General features: G+C 37.7%; 1 protein-coding gene across 6 annotated transcripts in view; it reads right to left on the bottom strand.

Annotated features, from left to right (window-relative positions):
* The window catches only part of INVS (inversin), a 200335-nt gene that overhangs the window by 39137 nt on the left and 136830 nt on the right, over positions 1 to 24368 (bottom strand). For all 6 annotated transcript variants that reach the window (XM_034761409.1, XM_034761411.1, XM_034761414.1 and 3 more), the window contains 5 exons: positions 21661 to 21832; positions 14044 to 14199; positions 12621 to 12850; positions 11033 to 11139; positions 6481 to 6693 (listed from right to left, as the gene is read on the bottom strand). In XM_034761409.1, the coding sequence (XP_034617300.1) occupies positions 6481 to 6693; positions 11033 to 11139; positions 12621 to 12850; positions 14044 to 14199; positions 21661 to 21832 (878 nt within the window). The remainder of the gene's footprint in view (positions 1 to 6480; positions 6694 to 11032; positions 11140 to 12620; positions 12851 to 14043; positions 14200 to 21660; positions 21833 to 24368) is intronic.

Below are 24368 nucleotides of genomic sequence, written 5' to 3'. Positions count from 1 at the left end.
TGGAGCAACGATAGGGACATTACTTGAAGAAGAACATGGGACACACTGATCTGACTGTTCTCATCATCCCAGTTTTAAACCTCAGTGGCTAAGAAGAAAACCAAAACAACGGAAGTCTCAGAATTAATATTGTTTTTCGTCTTGTCCTCAATATAAACTGTAGTTTATTAGGTATGAGGCCTCTTTTGTTTTAGGGTCTTTCCACACTTGAGGTGGTATTTCCTCTGTAAATGGAGTTTTAACAATGGATGCTCTCAGATATCTATGCGCCTTCCCTTTGCTAATAACAGTACAGCAGATTGTGTAAGTGGCTTGGGATATGGTTGCTGGATCAGTGTAAAAAAACCTGCCGATAGCTGATTTCTTCTTTGGGTTTCCTGACACTTTTGGCTGCATAACACAGCCTGAAAAATAATTCTGATATAAAATTTCTGTACTTCCCTCTCATTAACTGATGTTGCAGGGTGCCTCATCTACTTGGTTTCCTTACTACATACTTTCATACTTGCTAATGTCACTTGCCACAGAACAAAGGAGATACTAACATATCTAGTCTTCTCATTACCTTTTACTCCTTTGTTCTTGTTCAAGACTACCATAATCTACCGATTCATTGTTAGAACCCTTTTCTTAATTCACTTATATTCTACAACTCTGAACTTTTATCAGATTCTTCTCCTTTTCAAGAATTAAGTTTTTTATTCTGGAATTACAAAACCATAGATCTCATTGGGATCAGTTCATTTGCTTCTAACACTTCTGGCTTCTTCTGGTTTTGTTATCTGCATCTGGCTGTCTGAGGACTCAAGCAGACGTCACTGAATTGGTTCATATTTTGAATAATTCCTTTATAATCTTATGAGTTAAAGACTTATTTTTTAAAATGAAAGCTTAGATTCTAGAGCACAAGATGACAGACTCTAGAAAAAATACTGGGTTTGCTTAGTTCCCAGGAGCCAGCCCCATGTGATCTCAAAAAGGTTCTCTGGATCTCAACTGATTTGCAAAAAAAATCACACGACTAAACAAAAGCCCCCAAATAGCAGGTATTTACTGGACAGTATATCCAGTTAAGACTACGGCAATTAACATGTGTGATCAGAGCAAATGATCCTATATGCAGCACAGCAGGATTTTTGAACTTTGCCATCCCAGTGACAATGGCAGTGCTAGGTCTCAAAATCCAGTGTCGAGACCAGGCCTTACCACCTAACCATCTGTGCAGTTTTGTACAGGATATAAAATATCTTTGTTTAACCAACATGAAATAGGTTTATATAAATGATATGCTTATGGATTGAACCAATTTGTACATGTACAGATGTTATTAGCAGTTATAAATTTATTCAGCACATAGCACATTTTAAATGCCATCCATAGTATTTGTCTTCACTTCTTGCAACAGTGAATTATATACTGTAAATTGCCTGTACTCTGAATAAAACACTTCCTGTCCATTTTATCTTAACCATCATTGTCTACCCTTATCATTTGTAGGTGAAGTACCCAATTTTTTTAAAACCATCTAACTCAGAACATTAAAACTAGCGGAATGATTTATCTATAACTAAAAAAATCAATTAAAATTTTGTGAAGAGAGTGTTAAAAGACAGAAGTTGAAGTCTTTTTTTTTTCTTTTAACCTAAGAAAACCTAAGAAACAGTTTACCACCATTCAGGATTCCCATATGCTGTCTACATTCATCTGGAGAGCAGGTTTATCAGATCAGGAGGGATATTAGCTGGCTGAGTGTAGCTAGGAGTAAAACACTGGCCAAGCCTAACTGTAGAATGCACAGATGGATACACAGAATGGTGATAACATAATGTCCCCTCCAGTTTATGACAGATCATAAAATTGCAATTAGATAAAATTTGTTATATGTGACAACTTGATATGTCTATATGCTCAAATTGTATTTCAATTCAATTTAAATATTTAAATAAATATTTCCCCCTTACTTGGTATAGAGACTTTGTTTCTACTATTTTCAATGAATCAGAAACAGTATAATAAACTTTATAATGTACATTAAACACACACACAGGAGAGTAACAGAAACAGATAATTTCATCAGAGACAGATGCTCTATGTATGGCTCTTCCACTGAGTTCAGGGGAGTTCCATATGTAGGGAGGCTGCAAACTATACCCTGTGACAAGTCATCCCTGAGCCTGAACTGGTGAGACATCCAAGGTAATTACCTAAAAATCCTATGACAGGGCCCAGCCAATCCACAAGAAAGGGACTAACCAGGTGACCCTAAGGCAGGTTATATAGGCTCCTAATGAAAGCAGCCACTCCAAGCTGCTCACTGTTGCTACCTTGTTCAGAGGATTCACAGATGCCTGGAAGTTCTGACAGACTCCCCCAGCCTGCGCCCGTTCATGCTCCTGATCCTGCCCCAGCCGGCTCCCCTCCTATCCTGACATATCCCAGGAGTGAAATCCTGGTCCCACTGAAGTTAGTGGGAATTTTGTCACTGGTTTTAATGGGGCCAGGATTTCATCCTTGGAATTTAGATTATCTGACCATTATTATTATTATTGGTCCTTATTGGCCATAAATGATCAATACAACAGTGGAGATCAAATTCTGCGCAAAGAAGGCATGTTACCCAATTGCAAGGAGCAACACAATTAATTTATACAATAAAGCAGATGACAGCTGTTATCTACAGTATGGAGATAAGATAGAGATTACAAGCCCCAATAATATATGCTCCATGTTAATTCGGGTGACCTTTCTGCAGAAGTAACAGCACACAAGTCATGCAGCAATATAAGAGCTAATGTTTTCATCCCAGACTTCTTCAGAGAAGTCTTCCAACTTTGGCAGCAGACATATTCCACAGAGAATAAAGTGAAATAGTTTCCAGACACGGACAGGAAGTTTCAGGAGACACTATCTCCACTCTGCATGTCTGATGCAGTTCTGAGAATGGTTCTCTTAAGTTCCTGTTGAGCTGTGGGGAACCCCACTACAAACATTCCACTAGGGTTAAACATGCAACAAAAATGATAAAAGGTCTAGAAAACATGACCTATGATGGAAGATTGAAAAAATTGGGTTTGTTTAGTCTGGAAAAGAGAAGACAGAGGGGACATAACTGTTTTCAAGTACATAAAAGGTTGTTATAAGAAGGAGGAGGAGGAGGAAGAATTGTTCTTCCCAATCTCCGAGGATAGGACAAGAAGCAATGGGCTTACATTGAGTCAGGAATGGCCTAGATAATACTTAGTCCTGCCATGAGTGCAGGGGACTGGACTAGATGACCTCTTGAGGTCCCTTCCAGTCCTGTGATTCTATGTTGAAAAAGCTTCTGTGAAAACTTTTTGGCTGAGATTTTCAGAGCCACTTTCAGCTGTACAGTTCCCATTACAATTAACGAAAATAAGGCATCCAAATCACCTGAATTTTAAAATCTCAGCTTTTGCGTTTCTGTTGCTGACAACACTTCTGGTCTATTAAAGACTGAGGGGTGCTCTGTAGCATTGCTATTATATTTGGTTTTGGTTGTGTTTGGTTACTTGAGGTTGTATGTGAATTGAGGTATGTATGTGGAAGGGATCAAAGTGTGGTATAGTTTTGAGATGGATTTTCCTTTCAGGATTTATTTGTTGCAGAGAAATGAAAGGGAAATATATGAATGTTTTGTGGAAATGCCGTGAGATAGGAATCACATCTTCATGTATGTCTGTACTGTGTCTAGCAAAATGGGGCCCTGGTCCTAATCAGGGCCTCTAGGCACTGCTGTAATAAATAATAAATCTCTGTACAACCAGATATTACAATTGAGAAGATTCTTCTGTGGGTTGTTTATAACAAAAGAGTTTTAAAATATCTCTTTTGTGAGTGCTGAAGTAGCAGAATTGAGTAACTTAATTAAGCTCCGTCCACCAAATAGGATATGAAGTATCTGAATGCTAGTTTCTTTTAGCTGGGTAAGTGGCAATATTTTAATACTGAGACAAATGGAAAACATATATATCTTTATGTAAGTGGCAACATTAGCACGAATGGATTAGGACTCAATTTGTCCCTCTTGAATATTGTGGAACTTCAGACTACAAAGTTCTATAAACTGTATTTTAGTTGCTTGATAGAACAAGCAGCTAAATTATTTTGATTAAATTCACCTGTTCATTGAAAAGTTATATTCTTAATATATAATGTCATCACAATGTTGGCACTAAGTCAATTATATAAGGTAGAAGGCCACTCATATTCATCATGTTTTATGTATAATTACTTGATTTATAAATTATTTAGTCTATATGCTTTCTAATCCAATGTCAGTTTTAAAGTACTTTTCTAGTTAAAAAAAACAACAAAAACCCAGTGTGTAGAAAATCTTTGCACGGTATATGAAACCTACTACTTTTACCTTTCTTGTCTGTAAAATCCTTACAAAATTCCACTAGTTGGTGAAGTACTACCTTCTTTTTCTAAAACAAAGTTAGCTAAGGCAAAGTTAGCTATCGGTAATCAAACCGTGGTCTTCTAAATATCTCCCATTTATTTTCCTCATCTAATTATTAATATCTTCTCCAAGCTGATGTCAGAATAACTAGAGCATAAGTTCCGTTCATGCCCCTGTGAAAATGTTTTGGACACCTTTCTCTCTTCACTGTAAGAATATCGGTAAAATGTCTACTGATGTTTAATTAACAACTTTGTACTCTGCAATATTTTGTCTAGTTCTTGGATTTTACATAAAGCGTGTAACTTTAAGTCAGAATTATTGGGGCGGGGGAAGAAATCATATTTAAAGCAAACTGTAAAGAATCTGACTTTTCACTTGGTGCAGTTTTGTGAGTTTCACTGTGATGGGTGATCACAGATTATGAGAAAGTTATGAAATTCTGCTTGTTTTCATTTTAGAGCAGGTTGCAAAGCTTCATAAAATAGACGACAAAATTAATTTCATACCTACCCAATGTTTATTTTGAAACACCTAAACCATATTCTCTTTAAATACTAGTAAGAGACTCCACATTAAAAAAATAAATCACGCATTCATATTGCAAAATTCAACACTTATAACATAGCAGTTGAATTGTGGATTCAAAGCCTGTGGAAGTGGGATGTGGAACAAGCTACTGGAGGAAGTCAGAGAGAACCCTAGAAGAATCACCTATTTGTTAAAGCTTTCCCAGCATAACCAAGTCAAGAGGAAAAAACAAACAAATAAAGCTTCTTAGTATCTGGGAAAGGTAAAAGGCAAAATCCCCTATGAAGACATTCACTAGGAACACCTACCATACACAGATGTAAAACAGCTACTACAGTAATGGGTGATATAGAAACATCCTATATAGATTAGATAGGATGTGGATGTCAGATAAACTGCAGATGTTTGGAGGGAACATGAGCATTGTTTATCTGATCGGTTTCTGTTCTCTTTTAATTTACCTTGTTACTTGGCTATTAGAATACTTCATTTAGCCTTGCACTTCTGCTATGACTTGGTATTTACTGTGGCTTTAACAATCTAAGATTAAAAAATAGGGGACGGCAAAAATCATTTTATGCTGCCCTTGACAGGAAGATAATTTAAAAAGTTTCATTTGCTGTTCTGTAACTGGTGAACTCGTTTTATCCATGTGAAAAACTATTTAAGTTCCATATTTAATAGCTTCTTCTCCTTCTACCATCCTGTATTTCCTTCACTTCTTGCTCCGCTGCTCACTCACTTTTTGCCCACATACACTTTTGCTCACTCTCAACTTCCCCTTTGTTTCTATCCTTCATTCCTATAGTCTTTTGTTCACTGTACTCCTGTTAGGTAACTCCTTTAGAGAGACAAGGTGGGTGAGGTAATATCTTTTATTGGACCAACTTCTGTTTTTGAGAGAGGTCTGAAGAAAAGCTCTATATAGCTCAAAAGCTTGTCTCTCTCACCAACAGAAGTTGGTCCAATAGAAGATATTACTTCACCCACCTTGTCTCTCTAATATCCTGGAACGGACACAGCTACACCACCACTACAGGAAACTCTTTTCTCTTTTTAAAAAGAGAAGTACTGAAAAACCAGCTAACAGGGTTAATATAGAGCAGGACTGGCACAGGCAAGTGTTTAGAAATTGATTGGGTGGGAAGTCTCTCTTCACTTCCCAACCCCTGAGAAACAGAGATAAGGGGGGCAACTCATCAGAGGAAGAATGATTCTCAGAGGGAGGGAGGATAGTATCCTGCATGACACAGGCTTAGAGTTATCCATCACCACAGAAATGATAAAGCTTCAAGAAGTATTTGATTATTTAAAAAAAAAAAAACCCTCCAAACATAAATGTATTATGTAATATACCTATCTATATATCATCTGGTAGAATACTAGATTGTCCTTTAAGGGAACAAAGACAATATTTCTAAAAAGATGTAAAAAAATATAGAGCAATTCATCTGTAAACTATTATTGTCTTCAACAATTTCATTTTTAATAGCTTCATTTTTGCACTCTCCATGTGTCAGACTTACTTGGCAGCAGCATCTTTTCTCAGCTGTTCATGCTTCATTAGAAGATTTTTTCTGTCTTGGAAAGCCTTTCGAACCTTATATCCTTTGTAGACAGCTTGGATTTTGAAGGCAGCAATGTCCTGTATGGCAGCTATAGACAGAGCACCATGTTCTAACATAAACTGAATCACCTCATGGTGTTCTCCAAGCAAAGCATAATCAAGTGGCGTGTATCTAAAGACAGAAAACATACAAGTGTTACGATAGATTAGATTGCCAGTCACAATGTATATTTTTGGTTTAAAAAATGAGATGGAAGATCCACTAATGAGGAAACCTCCGCTAAGGAAAGTATTTAACACCTTTTTCAGAGAACCACGTTTCCAAATTCTGAGTATCTGACAGATTCCGTACCTTAACATGTTTCTTTAAAAAGAAGATTTGAGCAAGCAATTAAGACTTAGTTGTTCCTTGAGGCTCATTTACAAATATGTCCTCTGGGAGATGCACAGTGTTCCTAAATTAAATGTGTAAGTGAAAAATGCCCATGGTGTTAAGATTAGGTGGCATTCTGGGTTATTTGCACAAGTATTTCTCTTTTGGAGACTTGATTTTAAATTCTGGTTTAGATCATAAGCAAAAATGAGCTTGGTAGTCCCATTTTACCCTCTAGCTAGTGAATCTTTATCCACATAAGAATACCACATAAATACTGTAATTACACAATTAACAAGGTTTACAGCTTTGACAAAGAGAGGCCAAAACAGAAATAGCAGTGATTTTGCAGGACAGGTTTAAGTGCCTTGGCAGAGATGTGTTACAGAAAGATTGACAATATTATGACCAACTATAGCACGTGGTATTACTTCCACACTTTCAGGGGCATTAAGGGTAAATTTTTTACAAAAAGACTTAGGAGACTAAGTCCAATTTTCAAAAGCCACTTACCGGCCCAAGTGGCACTGGTTTTCAACGGGACCTAGGCAAAGTCAGTTAGGGTATGTCTACACTACACCACCACCCACAGTTGACCCAGGTCAGCTGACTCAGGAGCGTAGGGCTCAGGCTGTGAGGCTATACAACTGCAGTGTAGATGTTTGGGCTCAGGCTGGAGTCCAGGCTCTTGACCCTTCCCCCTCACAGCCCGGCAGACTGAGCCCTGAGAGCCTGAGTCAGCTGACCCTGGCCAGCTGCAGGTGTTTTATTGCAGCGTAGACACACCCTTAGGCACTTTTGAAAATTTTAGCCCAAATTCACACAAGCAGTAAAGGGCAGCAAAATTTACACAGAACCCCCACTTGTATTGAAGTGTCCAGGCTAGGAAAATACATTTATTAACTGAATATTAGTGGCAACAGTATAAAAATGATGCTTATACAATATATCAAGTTAAACAGTTAGTATCAATGTATGAGGTAGTAAAAATTAAGGCTCTTTTTGATGGTAACCAGCAAGGATGCAATGCAGATAAAGACAGGAAGAACAGACAGACAGCACAATTGGACTTGCCATATGGTGATGGTTTGATGGGAAGATTAGAGTGTCTGAACTGAAATGTCAATAGGAATAAAAGGCAATGACAGAGCATGGAGATTTGTAGGTCAAGGTGTGTTGCTGATAAAACATTAAATGAGACAGAAAGATTTGAAATAATTCTTGGACAGATACTACTGAAAGGAGCTCACTTGAGAAAAATCAATTTTAAAAGTTTACCTGCTGTTTTGAAAATTTTTAATTAACAGATACAAAAAGATATTAAAGCATATTTTTAGGTTCCTAAAGCATGAGTGTCAACAGAGGTTACTTACCTGTAACTGGAGATTCTTTGAGATATGTGGTCCCTATCTGTATTCCACTAGCCCCACTCCTTCCCCTTTGCTTCGGATCCTTCTGACTGGCAGTAAGAGAGGAACTGGAGAGATGTCAATTCACAATGCCCCTTATGTCCTCAGTTCCGAGTCTGAGGAGGGTAACTGCACAAGGGACACTGCATGCCAAAAATCTCCGATCTCAGGAGCATGGTGTGCACTTGTTCCCTTGTGTGGAATACACATGGGGACCAGCTCTTGAAGAAGGAGCCACTATTACATTTATAAAAAAATCACTGAGCTCATTTTGACTCTCTTGTCTCCCATTTACCTTTCTCAAAAGCCTTCTTTGCTCCTGAAATGTCCCGTCTCTTGGCAGAAAATAACGTTCTGTGACAATTTGATGTTATTTTAAAAATGCATTCTTAAAGAGTTTTTTAGGATCATCATATTTCAAAAACAGTTTGGTCTAGAAACACCAATTTGTTTTATTAATTTATCCTCAGTGAGATATTTAGGACCGAGTTTCAGAAGACTGGTAGTTAGATTTAGACTTGTATTAAAGTTGCAAATATTTATATTTTGGAGCTATGAATATTAACTCTTTAAGCCAAGTGGTATGGTTTCACAATTTGTGCAAAGGTCGGAAGCTGCTAAACCTCCCTTGAGAGTGCTATTAGAAAAGAGCAAATGGATGCCTCCCCATCATAGGGGCACCATGCGTTAACATGTGCAAGTGTGTATATTTGAATGTCAATCTATCAAAATCAAACTAGAACTCTGCACCTTTTAAGGTTCACTCATTCCCAATTATGACTGAGTTTAGACATATGACACACTATTTGACAAATGCAAATGTAGCATCACTATCGGTGCAATATTAAGGTTGAATATTTAAATACACAAAATTCTGGAAATTCAAAAGTTAAGGTTCCTATAACAAGAATGGCACTCATATTTAGAAGACTACTGCTTATGCTCCTAAATGTATGGCTTACTATGTACAGTATGTGCACTGTGGCTGAGTTTCTGGAATGTTGTTGCAGCCTTAATTCTTCAGCTTCCTGAGATTAGTGCATTTATGTTCTTAACTGTAATTCTATATTAATATAGTATTTTTAAATTTATTTTCCTTGTCTTTTAAAACAGTAAAAGAAACAATCAAAGAAAAGGAAATAGAGACGTGCAGGTGCATTTAGATTAGATAATGCAATTATAAGCAAGAGCCTATCTGAATGTGGGATCTAAGGATCACACATACAAACACAGTGATGCCAGGAGGGGAACAGAGGGCTTTCCTAGATGCTAATGAAGTGATTATCGGAATACCAGGGTAAAAATCTTTAACCTGAAGTTCTTCAAGCACCATTAGCAGCATTCTTTAAGACAGGTAGAAGGCTGTTCATCCTCCAGTTCTCTAATAGAATATCTGTTTTTAATAGTATACATTAAAATTAATTAAAATACAGCTGTTTATTTTCATTATTTATTGAAAGCCACTATAGACAGCATTAGAGGAACACAACTGGGAACTGCTTAATGCTTTCTACTGTGGTTTTCACTAGAAAACTGACAATAAATTGCTCTGCAGGACAGGAAGAGAGGTCTGGATGGTCAGAGTAGGCAACAAAAACAAATGATAGGGGTAAGCAAGGCAATTAAAAAAAAAAACCAAGGGAGACGGGATGGAAGACAAAACCCTGCAGCAATAATGTACATGGGATTTTAAATCATTCTAGTGATTTTTGAAATGTTGATGTACTCATATTTATTTAGCATGTCCATCGATAATTTTGTTTATGATCATGATGAAGCTGTCTTCTTGAAAAGAGGTACCAAAATATGTAGTAGTGCTGATTACCTGCAGTCATGTGATCAATTTAAACTATCACAACCCAAGATTTTTAAATCAAAAACTATTATTTATATGTCAGTCAGAGACAAAGAAAACAGATGCAAATTTATAGTCTCCCTATGATTATAGAGGGATTTATTTTTAGTTGGATCATCAGAATACAGATCACCACCAGGTAATCTGCAATAACTATTTTTAAAATACAATTTTACTTTTCTCTTTTCACCAGATCATGCCCTCACTGAACTGAACAGCAAAACTCCAGTTCACTTCAACAGGAGCAGGATTGGGCCCTTTATAGACATCTGTTAGTAGCTTTGTGAAAACGAACAGCTCTGTCATCTTTTAGTGACACAGTATAAGAAAAAAGAAAGCAGAATTTAATTACAGAAAGTGTATTTTGGAGTTTTTGAAATAAGGTTGTACCGAACAGAAGAATATAGGGTTGAGGTGGAATAGAAAGACTCATTTCCTAACTCTAATAAGGTGAATAGGGCAAATAAAATTTAAGTAAATTTACTTTAATTCACTGTATTTCTGTTCATTTCACTGTTATTGTGCGAAGCACCAATCCTGAAAGAATTACACACATGTCTAAGTTTACACACTAAGAGTAGCCTCATTGCCTTCAATGAGATTACTCACAGAGGGTAAAATACACAGAAGTCTTCTGCAGGATCAAGGCTGAAAAGTACAATAGAAATTTAAGAGAAAGGTTTGAACAGTCTTATTTGAAAAATAGTCTCTTCAATTGCACAATTTAACTACTCTCCAGTCCTGAGATTACACCAGTGTTTTTAGACATGTTCAAGCTCATGTTTCTCAGACATATTCTCAATATTTCAATATGTGACAGACAAACCAGAGTAGGTTTGCTAAATTAGAAAATAATATGTTTAATAAACTGTACCTCTCTTCATTGTTCTCCATGTGATTAGGGAAAGCATCAAAACCCAGCAGCAACTTTATAGCATCAAGGTAGCCATTGTTACACAGCCAATGTAAAGCAGTCCTTCCCTATAAACCAAACATATATGAAGTAAAAGGTTTATTAGCTGCTAACTTTGTATTGCCAAAAGAAAAATAGCATATGGTGTCATTCAGGGCTCAAATGGACATTATGACCAAACAAGTGGTTCCAAAATACATCTTGTCCATTAAAAAAAAAGAAATAAAGAGTTTAAAAGCAAAAATCACTGAAAAGATTTTTAAAAATAGATCAGGGCCAAATTTGCAGCTGTGCAGAATTTATACTCTGTGAAGTTAGCAGAAGGAAATCTGTCTCTAAGTCTCCTTTCTGTTCCTGAAATCGTGGGCCAACTGGGGCCAAAACAGCCCTCTGTAATTTAGACTGGCCTAAGGACCAATATAAATGATGCCAGTGGATGTAGTCTTGTAGGGCCATGGATCAGATGGAGCACTGTGCACTCTGCCGCACTTTGGCAGACACCCCAACATTCCACCTGCATAAAATGAATTGGGGGCAGGTGGCACAGAGCTTTCCATGCCAGTTCTAAATCTCACAAGGGTTATCCCATGTCAGGAGAATCCTCAGCTGACCTTTTAGGGCAACTTTCTGGCTGCTTTGAACTACTGATGTAGCAGAAATCAACTGAAGTCATGGCCAAGGATCTGGCCTTCAGGTAATACTTTGACCTCATCCTTGGCTGTCAGTGCAGTTGAACATTGCAGCTCCAAATTTCAGACCACTGTAAGTAGAATTTCCAGATATGAAAGCTCTGTAGCAAGTGTCATTAAACTGACTGTGGCACAGAAAAGTATGCCTCATGCAGTGAGGTAAAAGGTTAACATATTGGGGCAAGTTAGCTACTGGTGTAAACTGGTGCAGTTCTATTGATTCCAGTGGAGTTGTGCCAATTTACAGCAACAGAGAATTTGTCCTAGAATACAAAATCTGTTTTGGCACCAAGTTTCACTTAGTGCCTAAGGGAGGGAGCAAAGGAATATACAAGCAAACTGCAATGTTCTTCTTCGCCCTTAAGGGCTAGACACAAACAAATAATTGCTGCAGTTCTTTCAGCAAGTTTGTTGCACCTCACTTGCTCTATCCTCACTAACACATGCTAGGAAGACATGGTGTGGATTATAAAATTACAGTCCCTTGTTAAGTATTTAAATAAGAAAACAACAAATAAAGAATAAGGAGTTTTTAAAAAGGATAATTGTAAGATGTTAGCTTTATATGGAAAAGCCAAAGGACAATATGGAAATGTGCATCTTCAGTTTATGGTGTATATTAAAATAATAATCTTTGATCAAGCCCTAAAAAAGTGAAACATGAAAGGAAAATAGTCTTAGGGCTGCTTTTCCTTCCCCTACAATAGCAGTGAACCCTGATTCATCGTACCACTGGTGTGAAAAGCAAGGATTAATGCCACCGTGCTGCAGAAAGAGAAGGATATGCAGGAAGGAGAATATACTTTCAACTTATGCTTGGTCTGACATTAACTTAAATGACACAGTGAAGAACAACATACCTCTTTATCTTGAATATTTGGATTTGCGTTGTTTTCCAGTAATACGACCATGCAGTTAATATAGCCTCCATATGCAGCACACTGCAAGGGAGTTCTACCTGCATAATCCTGCACATTTGGGTTGATTTTATTTTCTATCAAAATTTGACATACATCAGCATTTCCACCCAGAGCTGCCCAGTGAAGGGGAGAATGGCCATCTTGATCAACCAAATCTACTCTTGCTCCCCCTGTAATAGCAAAACAATATTTGAACATCAGCAATAAAAACACCAAAATATTTTTGCACATCAGAGAAAGGGGAGATTAAGCCCGTGTCATCTTGGAACACTTCTGATAAACAAAAGACCATGGGGTAACATTTTCAAAATCGCCTAAGTGACTTAAAAGCCCAAGTCCAATTTTCAAAAGTGACTTGGCACTTAGGAGTTTCAATGGGAGCTAGGCATCCAACTTGCTCAGGTGCTTTTGAAAATCACATTAGGTGCCCATCTATAACTTTAGGTGCCCAAATACCTTTGAAAATCTTGCCCTTAGGCGCTTCAGTCCTTTTGACTTTAAATGAGATATAGGCTTCTAAGTGCCTAAGTCATGTTTGAAAATGGAACTGAGATGCTTTTCAAAATTTTACCGCTAGCCTCACCATATTATTATGGGCTTTTGCAGTTATTTCCTTTTTCTTTACTCAAGCATGTAAAATTATTTTACCCAAATCATATTCATTTATTTAGTTTAGTTTCCCCAAGATGCTCTTACAACAGTTAAAAATACAGTACAAAAACCACAAAAAAGCCACAAAATATAACAATCATTGGCTCTAACCAAACCAAAACAATAACTGTCCGTATAATAATACAACTATAATGATTCATACCAACTCATTGCTTCCACAAAAGCCAAAGAGAAAATATGAGTGTAGACCAAATGTGATGCTTCTATAAATGCTGGCAGCTAAGATGATACGACTATATCTGTGTAATATAACTATTTTCTTTTATGGTTTCTATTATTTCTAAAATTGTCTACAAAATAAAACTTTGTTTATAATAAAAAGTTACAGGAAAAACACATTCAAGTGATTATATCAAAAAAGTTGAAGAAAAGCTGTATTTGAAAAGGTAGGCCATTTACATGTTCAAAGATGGCTATTCAACCATTCTCACCATTGGTAAACAAAATTTAAATTGATCTCATTTATAGGAAAGAGAAAAAAATACTATGTGAGATTTTAGGAGATTAAAGGGTACTGGAAGAGACCTGTGGGGACAGTGGGTAGAGACAATGAAATGTACTATACATAAATCTTTCCCTACTGGACTAATTTTGGGCTCTTTGTTTTGTCCAGCAATGTCATTTATTTTACAACCTACCTACAACAGCATTTTAACTCTGTGAATGGATTTGTAAATTTGTGACAGCTGACCTTTAATGAGTGTCTGTATCACTTCTTTGTGTCCCATTTCACAGGCTCGGAAAAGTGGAGTGTGCTTCATTACATCCGTTGCATCTACCTGTGCATTATGTTCTAAGAGTAATTTCACAGTGCTGACATGGCCAGAAAGGGCAGCAGCATGTAATGCTGAAAGAAGAGTTAGAAATTAGACAATGACAATTAGAACTGTCAAAAATAATGATTCATTTCAATAATTTTGGTAGTAGTGTGACCAGCTGTCCTGATTTTATAGGGACAGTCCCGATTTTTAGGTCTTTTTCTTATATAGGCTCCTATTCCCCCCCCCCCCCCCCGATTTTTCTCACTTGCTGTCTGGTCACTGTCTGGTCACCGTACTTGGTAGAGAGAACTGCCATTCTATCATAAAACTGTGAACAGCTCAAAATATAACAAGTGACAGGCAATCACTACTTCTCCCTTGCCACGCAAACAACACAACAAAATACATGATATAAAAAGGTGGCAGCTTTGTTACACATTCTTTACTAATGCAAACACAAATTCAAACCTCACCAGAAGTTCGACTGATTTATACTGAATTGATAGAAGGACAGTAGCCTCTTCCTGCTGTACACTATGATGCTACTGCCTCCTTTTTTTACTACTCCTATTACTGAGTCACCCCACTACAGATAACACTGCCTATTGCTACTGCAACAAAAAGAAACAAAACCCTAATTTATTTCTCTGAGATTTTCCTGCTAAATACTAGATTTTCTTTCAGACATCAAATAAAATGGTCTCATGTCACACTAACATGAGAGATATGTTTTTCTGCAAAAGATCTTGGAGATGTGCTGCCACTGGATCTCTGTTCTGAGGAAAACAGAGTGGAAAGTGCAGAAACTGGCTCCCGTAACAGTAAATACTGTATTAGAAGTATAGTGAAAATTCTTACGGTATAGAAAGGCGCAGGCAGCTGAAAGCAGCTGCTTCCCTCCCGTTCCAGTATTTTCTTTTTTCTGACCATTGCATGTAGTTTTGCAAATTTTATGGGGAAAGTGAAAACTGGGTGAGTAGTGGGAGTCAAGCAGGGTGATAGTAAGTGACAAAGGATGGCTTCTTTATATGGCAGTAAGGGAATATCTGGATTTCCTAATGTTTGTTAACACTGTAGATATTTGTAAAGTAAATGTAGTGTTGTTTTTTGGGGCTCTGTTGAAACTCATTTTCATACGTAACTCTTTTGCTAGATCATGCCATTTTGGCACAATTCCATGTTAGGAGAGAGCAAGAGCAGTGCAAACAAGATGAATTTTGCCTCAGTGGCAGGTGGAGCAACCAAATTGCTTCCTTAAAGAGATGCAGCATACTCCTCGCCAGCCAATCATGTGACAGACCAGATTCATGGCTCTCTGCTCCTTCCCTCCGGGGGGGTAATTTGGGAGTAGTTCCTGTGCTCCTTTGATTGCAGGGACTGCAGTTTTGCCTGCCCTTACATAGGTCATGCTAGGGTGTGAATCTCCTTTATATCCTGCCCCCATTTCACACACGGGTGTAAGCTAGAGTCTAACCCTTTCTTAACAAAGATTTTCATTTAGGACAATGCATAGCTAATAAAAGGCCATACATTCCCTTCTTCTATGGGGTACAGCAGGCAGCAAAAGGGACCAGTGAAGGGCTTGGGAATCAGGGGGGAGATTCAGTCTCGATGGGATGTTCCCACTTGCCCCAGAACCAAGGAAATCCTTCTGCATGAAAGTCACATGGGATAGGTTCTGCAGACTCCTCTCCTTTCACATTTCCACTTTGTTTTCTTACCCCTGAATCTATGCACCCTCCACCTCACTCTGGCTCAGCCCAGATATCACAGCACAAATCCTTCAGCCGGGCCTGAGACGGCAGGAGGATAGTAAGATGTTGCTTGGTTTCAAATGATGTTACTATCATCCATAACCTCATCCCACTGGAGCTATCAACTGGACTTGAATTTGTCAAAATACAAGTTCAGCTAACCCAGATGCTTCTTCATGGAAAATCAAGCCACAAAGAGTGAAGAGATTTCACCAGATTTGTTGAAATGGAGGGCAAATGTTTTGGAGATTTGCTTGAAATATTGATTTTACGTGCTATGGAGTGGTAAATATATATTAAAAACCCCCTAACTGTAAGAACAGTAGGAGAATGGAACAAACTGCCTAGGGAAGTCATGGAAGCTCCTTCACTGGAGGTTTTCAAAAAGAGGCTGGATCACCATCTGTCTTGGATGGTTTAAACGCTACAAATCCTGCATCTTGGCAGAAGGTTAGACTAGATGACCCTTGCGGTCCCTTCTAACCTTATGGTTCTATGATTCTAAACAATCCAAACAGTAAGTTGAATCATGAAGAAAATCAGTCTCAAAAGTATACTTTTAGTACATCTTTTTCCTACAAATTACTTTTCTGATGACACAAATTCTGAGTAATTTAGAATGAATATATAAATATGCACATTTATAAGTGCCAGTTACAGTAGATTAAACCAAATGCTACCTTTACAAATGATCTTTCGATCATTACGTGAGCTGTACTTATTTAAAATTTCATTTGTTCAGAGAGTAAAACTAAGTGCTTTAAAAAATATCCAGGTGTCTCTAATTTTCTCAGGTTCAATATACATAGTGCCAGACAATGATCATTCCTGAGCTTGTGTGTCAGGGGTAGGAGGTGGAGGAAACGGAGTCCTTATCCACCCTTTGTGCTCCTGTGCAAGGAGTAGCTAGAATCCTATACCTCACATTCCTTGAATGCTAGTGAAGGCTGAGTGCCTATGTGAACGAATGCTGATACAGTGCCCCTGTACACCCACTTACGCAGCTGTAGTTCTAAAAGCTGCAATCTACTTCACAGAGTATATACACGGTAAGTAAAACAAACCCTAAAGTGTCTAGCCTTAATAACTGAAATCATATGTGCATCGTAACAGTGGTGCAAATTTTTCCACAGAACATTTACACTATACAGTCAATTTTTAAAAATACACTAATGCTTAATTGTTGGGGCTATCATGGGGGAAAATCATTAATTATGTACAGAAGCTTCAGTTTAGCGAAAGGAAGCCAAAATCACTGAAAGCTCCACTAGCAATTTGGGTGGCTGGCTGGATATACATGGAAATTTGACAAGAATGAAGTAGGTCCCTGCTGCTTAGCAGATTTGGACGGGTGTTGATTACATGTTCTGACCTCACAATAAACTCTAGACTTTGTGTTCTGTATTGCACTCCTTATGAAACTGAAGGCAATAAGCTACTCAATCAGATAACAGATGGAGTGTATGCAATAATACAATAGAAAAAGAGCTGCTGTGTCAGCTTGGCCTGGTTCTTCCCCTCCATCACTCATTCTGACGCAGGCATCTTGTTTCCCACTCTGTGCTCAATATTTTCTTGTAAGCAAAATTTTCTCTGATGGAGTCACGGTGACTGAAGAGATTCTTCAGCCAGCTGGTCACAATAGAACCTTTGTTCCACCGACAGTCAGATCCCTCATGATTGTACACAGTCAGTGACGGCAGAGCTATAAAGCTGCCCCTGCAATGTTCTTGCAGCGCTGATCCCTGAGAACAGTGAAATTCCTTTTCCTTGGTGTCATTTTCCTGCACAATAAGAAACATCTTGATGTTCTATCAAAGCTTTGTCCTGAATGGAGATTTTGTTCTTTATAAGTAAATGCAAAAAAACTACATTAATGCGATGGTACAGCTGAGCTTTACCCAACACAAGCACAAAAGTCAGGAAATTCAAACTTGTGGTCCCCACAGCAACTGTATCCCAGTCCCTTTAGGCTTGTGCACTATTTTCAATCTTAGTTTCCCCAAAACCATGGGAAACATACAAAGCCTTCTAAAAAGATAAGTCTGGGATAAGGGAGTGATTTCAGGGTGGTGTATTTGAGTGATCTTCTGTTAACTGGAGGCCAGATGAACTGAATATGGAAATTCTTATGCTAAAACATATAAATTCAATATGGCCAAGTTCAGATTGCTTGGAGACAAGGAGGCAACAGTGGCATAATTTTGCACTTCTTGACTTTTAACGTGTGCAACTCAATTGTAGCTTTGCATTAATGGGTTGTTTTGGGGAGCTTTCTTTTTTTTGCATTCATTTTTTTGGATTAAAAATTCCTCACCAAAACATGAAGGTTAGAAAATGGTCACACATTACTGCAATGTGCTATATGAGACAGAAAGGACCGCGAGATGCTTTGTTTACCTGAGCGTCCGCAGGTACAGCTGCTCGCAGTTCCCAGTGGCCGCGGTTCACTGTTCCCAGCCAATGGGAGCTGCAGGAAGCGGCGCCGGCCGGGCCACCGCTTCCCGCAGCTCCCATTAATTAACTTGAGTTAACTTGAGCTAATTCTGCAGTGACCTACCCTTAAATTAACTATTCTCGAGTTAGCTTGGCTGAGAATGGTCATGTTATGAAATAACACTCGAGCTACACAGAGTGGTTGGATTACTGCACAGTGACTATATTAATAGCACAGAGAAATTGTGCTAGCAGCTGATGAGCGATTTCAAGCTTTAGCTTACATCCACTGATGGACCCTCCAACTCAAGTTAAGGGTCTCTGTGTGTGGATAGGACTCAAGATAGGGGAAATATTCAAGTTATAACTTGAATTAACTCTGCAGTGAAGACAAGCCCTGAAAGGTTTTTAAAAAGAGGTTTTCTGCAAAATTCAGTTCTCAATTCTGACTCTACATATTGACTGGTGAAGTATTAAGGAAATGGAATGTGATCAACCAAGAAGGAAAGAAATATTTTTACTCAAACACTCTGTTAACATTTATCCAATGTAAATACCAGGGAAAAAAGCTCTCTTGGGAATTCAATTCCCCACACGATAACTAAAAGAACATTCTAATATACACCTCTAAATCGTCCAAGAAGTCCTTCCAACAACAATAATAGATGAGATGAGGGAAAAATAATCAGAACAAACCCTGAAAGCCAATCAACCAAAAAATCATAACCAAACCCCTCCTCCAACAAAAAGTTTTCAGACATAAACCCATTTTCCTCCTTACCAAGCCACCTTTAAATAACAAAGTTCTGTCAGTTCAGCATGAGTATTAAAAATATCATAGTACTCTGCTTAAGAGGAGCAATCTGCCACAACGTCCAGGTCCAAAATTCCTCTCCCCTCATATTGTGCTATGCACAGATTGTCTGACTGGTTGCCACCCCCCTATCTCCTAAATGTCACTGGTACATCTGTGTGTATGTGTGGATAGTTTGTAAAGCACCTTGGAATCCTTTGAGATGAAAGGTGCTGTATAAATATAATAGCAGCATATTATTATTACAAAATTGTATGACTTTTTCTATTAAATGAGATTGAATTCAGTTACTATGAGAACCATAACCTTGAACTTCATGACTTTTGTGTGTTTTAATTCTGAACCACTGTGCTACTTTCATTAAGCTTTTTGCATTGTCTAGATAATAGGATGTAAAAGACCTGTTGGGTTACCACATTTAACCTCTTGCGTTGGCACAGTTTTAGTACATTAATCCTACTAATATGATATGTATCCTATTGATGGTTTTCATGCTGATGACTCAACTACTTCACTGGGTAGCTTATTATATTACCTACAAGTTTTCTTCAGCTATTGAGAAATGTTTATTTATATTCAAGCTGAAATGTCTCAATTTTTAGTAGGGTTGTCAATTAATTGCAGTTAACTCACGTGATTAACTCAAAAACTTAATTGCAATTAAAAAAATTAATCACAATTAATCACAGTTTTAATTGCACTGTTAAATAATAGAATACCAATTGAAATGTATTAAATATTTTTGGATGTTTTTCTACATTTTTAAATATATTGATTTCAATTACAACACAAGTACTGCAGTGCAATCTCTTTGGTGTGAAAGAGCAACTTACAAATGTAGATTTTTTTTCTTACATAACTGGTCTCAAAAACAAAACAACGTAAAACTTTAGAGCCTTCAAGTCCATTCATTCCTACTTCTTGTTCAGCCAATCACTAAGACAAACAAGCTTGTTTAAATTTACAGGAGATAAAGCTGCCCGTTTTTTATTTACAATGTCACCTGAAAGTGAGAACAGGCGTTCGCATGGCACTTTTGTAGCCAGCATTGCAAGGTATTTACATACTAGTTATGCTAAACATTCGTATGCCCCTTCATGCTTCGGCCACCATTCCAGAGGACATGCTTCCATGCTGATGATGCTTGTTAAAAAAATAATGCATTAATTAAATTTGTGACTGAACTTCTTGGGGAAGAATTGTATGTCTCCTACTCTGTTTTTCCCGCATTTTGCCATATATTTCATGATATAGCAGTCTCGGATGATGACCAGGCACGTGTTGTTCTTTTTAAGAACACTTTCACAGCAGATTTGACAAAACACAAAGAAGGTACTAATGTGAGATTTCTAAAGATAGCTACACCACTCAACCCAAGGTTTTAGAATCTGAAGAGCCTTCCAAAATCTGAGAGGGACGAGGTGTGGAGCATGCTTTCAGGAGTCTTAAAAGAGCAACACTCTGATGCAGAAACTACAGAACCCGAAACACCAAAAAAGAAAATCAACCTTTCTGCTGGTGGCATCTGACTCAGATGATGAAAATGAACATGCACCAGTCTGCACTGCTTTGGATGGTTACTGAGCAAAACCTGTTATCAGGATGTACACATGTCCTCTGGAACAGTGGTTGAAGCAAGAAGGGACATATGAATCTTTAGTGCATCCGGCACATAAATATCTTGCGACGCTGGCTACAACAGTGCTATGCGAATGCCTGTTCTCACTTTCAGGTGATATTGTAAACAAGAAGCGGGCAGCATTATCTCCTGCAAACGTAAACAAACTTGTTTGTCTGAGCAATTAGCTGAAGAAGAAGTAGCACTGAGAGGAGTTATAGGATCTAAAGTTTTACATTGTTTTATTTTTGAATGCAGTTATTTTTTGTACATAATTCTACACTTGTAAGTTTAACTTTCATGATAAAGAGATTTCTCTACAGTACTTGTATTAGATGAACTGAAACATACTATTTCTTGTGTTTTTTACAGTGCAAATATTTGTAATCAAAAATAAATATAAAGTGAGCAGTGTACACTTTGTATTCTGTGTTGTAACTGAAATCAATATATTTGAAAATGTAGAAAATATCCAAAATTATTTAAATAAATGGTATTCTATTATTGTTTAACAGTGCAGTGTTTAACGTTAACTTTTTTAATCGCGTGATTAATCATGATTAATTTTTTTAATTGCTTGATAGCCCTACTTTTTAGTTTTTAGATAGTTATTACTTATTTTACCCTTCAAAACTACAGAAAGCATCTCCCTTCTAATATTAATGTTTATTTAATATTTGCATAGTGTAATATCTCCTTTTTCTCAATTGGTTCTCAAACAGAAGAACTGCTCTAATCTGCACAAAAAATGGTTGGTCTCTCCCCATACTGAAGACCCTGGGACTGCTAATGTGTTAAGTTAAGCCCATGCATAAATGTTAGTAGGATTTTACCTAAGTGTATAAAATGACTAATGACTGTTTCTAGCAGTTTTTTTAACCAAATGCAAGCATCTAATAGCTCTTTACTGTAAAGCAAGCCTTACCTGTACCAGCATATTTATCTGCCATGTTGATATCTATGTCCAATTTTAAATTCAGCATAGTCCTGATGACATCATCACTGCCTTTCCCAGCTGCCCACATAAAGGATGTTCTTCCCTCAAGGTCTGAGTCATCTTTCACAGAGGGATGTTTCAAAAATACTTCAACTGTATCCTGCAGAAAAACTTCACTGAGTAAGAATGCCATTGAAATTAACATAAAAAGAGTCTGTAATGACAGAAGAAACTATTGTTTTGTTTTGCTTAGCAGTTTTTGCTTAAGAAGCAAAACAAAGCTTCATTTTTCCTTTTTAAGGTTATATATAATATGTCTCATAACAACATTTCTAGCTTGTAATATCATCACTTATATAGTGTTGGAGGATTCTCAATCCTGATCATTGTGTTATTCTGTTACTATGCCTATATTTTGTTTATAACACCCATGGCTATGTCACAAGTTATGAATACACTGGTCTTATTCTGATTTCACTTAATTTTCTGTAACTTGAATTTTACTGTCAAGCATCATGCATACATCACTACAATGCACAAGATGTACAATCACAGTGAGGGAAATGATGGGACAACATCACTAGAAATAACCATGTTGACAAACAGCAGAGCAATGGAAGAAAAAAAATTCCTCTTCTTTTTTCGAATTTGGATATGACTTCACGTGAATAGAATTTAATTTTTCAAAGACCACTAAGTGATCCTATAACAGTTTCACTGTATGACAGGTAATATCTTTAAAGACAAAATCACTATTTCTAATAGTAAATAAAATAATCATATTATTAAATTACTAAAATATAGTACATCAGAAGGATGAGAAAAGTCATAACAGCTTAGTCCAGGCTTTCCATTGTGTAATCGACACACTAGACCCTCCCTTTAAATCAAAGAAAAAACTCCTGCACCTCTTCCTCGGGTGATGCTTTGGTTTTAAGTTGTCAGTGACGTAAGACCATTCTAATTCACCTCCCAGCATCACTAATTCCACTACAGTTTCTAAAATAGCAAATTAAAAGGAACAAAACAGCCTAAAACACAGAAGAATCACCCTTCCCAGCTCTCTAGACCAGGTATACGTGCTCTGAGCTCACAGGACCCCACCAGCCGAAAGCCAGCAAGTTATATTGTTCCAACAGCCAGGTCTACAGTACCACTTACTTCAGCATAACTCACATTGCTCAGGGGTGTGAATAAGCCACCACCTTAGCAACGCAAGTTACACCAACCTAAGTACCAGTGTGGACAGTGCTATGTGATCGGTAGATCTTCTCCAGCTGACATAGCTACCGCCTCTGGCAGAGGTGGATTTATTATACTCACAGGAGAGCTCTCTCCTGTTGGCATAGAGCGTCTTCACCACATGCGCTATAGCAGCTTCTAGTGTAGACTAGCCCTACGTCAAACACAAGTTGTTCGGCTCAATACTGGAGTAACTGGGTGAAATTTAAGGGACTGAGGGTCAGATTACATGGTTGAATGAATCATAGAATCATAGAATATCAGGGTTGGAAGGGACCTCAGGAGGTCATCTAGTCCAACCCCCTGCTCAAAGCAGGGCCAACCCCAACTAAATCATCCACCCCCAACTAAATCATCCATCCAGAATGGTCCCTTCTGATCTTAAACTCTATGAATTTATGAATTTAACTTGCAGAACAACGAGGTCTACTTTCCAATTAAACCCACTCGTTTACCCTGATGCTGGTTCTGTAGCTAATGCCTGTAGTAAAGGAAGGGGTAGTAAGGGGTAGATCAGTTTGGGAGAGGGAATTACGGGTTCTGAAGGGCCAGTACAAATGTTGAGTATTTGATAGTACATAAATACCTCTTAATGGGTAGATACATTACAAGTGGCAAAGTGTAAAATAATTACATTTTTATTTTTGATCAGTTTGTCTATGCTAAATGAATTACCAGGTGAAGACTTAAGGAAAAAAATACATGTTAAGATACCTCTGTGGAAATAATTCAAGAAAGTTTGCATTCAGGACGGTCAGGAATAGGTCTGTACTGGTGAGTTCATCTTGATTTCCTGAGCTCTGTGCACAGTGAGTAAGCTACCTTTTGAGTTCAACCTAATGTATTCCAGTAGCTCCTGAAACTGGGAAGGAGCTGATGGAGCTGTCTTCTGAAAGGAGGGTTTGTAGCTTGGTAGAAGATGAGATGGGCAGCTTGAACCTGGTTGTCTGTACAGATAACACCAATAGCAATAGAACTCGTTTTTGAAAGGGAACTGTGCTCACTCTTAGTGCCAACACAAAGCAGGGGCAAGCTGGTAGTAAACAGGATGTTGAATAAAACAGGAGTACTTGTGGCACCTTAGAGACTAACTTATTAGAGCATAAGCTTTCGTGGGCTACAACCCACTTCTTTGGATGCATATAGAGTGAAACATATATTGAGGAGAAATATATAGACACATACAGAGAGCATGAACAGGTGGGAGTTGTCTTACCAACTCTGAGAGGCCAATTAAGTAAGAGAAAAAAACTTTTGAAGTGATAATCAAGGTAGCTCAGTACAGACAGTTTGATAAGAAGCAAGTGTGAGAATACTTACAAGGGGAGATAGATTCAATGTTTGAAATGGCTCAGCCATTCCCAGTCCTTATTTAATCCTGAGTTGATTGTGTCTAGTTTGCATATCAATTCCAGCTCAGCAGTCTCTCGTTGGAGTCTGTTTTTGAAGTTTTT

This window comes from Trachemys scripta, chromosome 2 (genome assembly GCF_013100865.1).
Source record: "Trachemys scripta elegans isolate TJP31775 chromosome 2, CAS_Tse_1.0, whole genome shotgun sequence".
Lineage (NCBI taxonomy): Eukaryota > Metazoa > Chordata > Testudines > Emydidae > Trachemys > Trachemys scripta.
The sequence above is the reverse complement of the archived record's forward strand: the minus strand, read 5'-3'. Positions and strand labels throughout refer to the sequence as shown.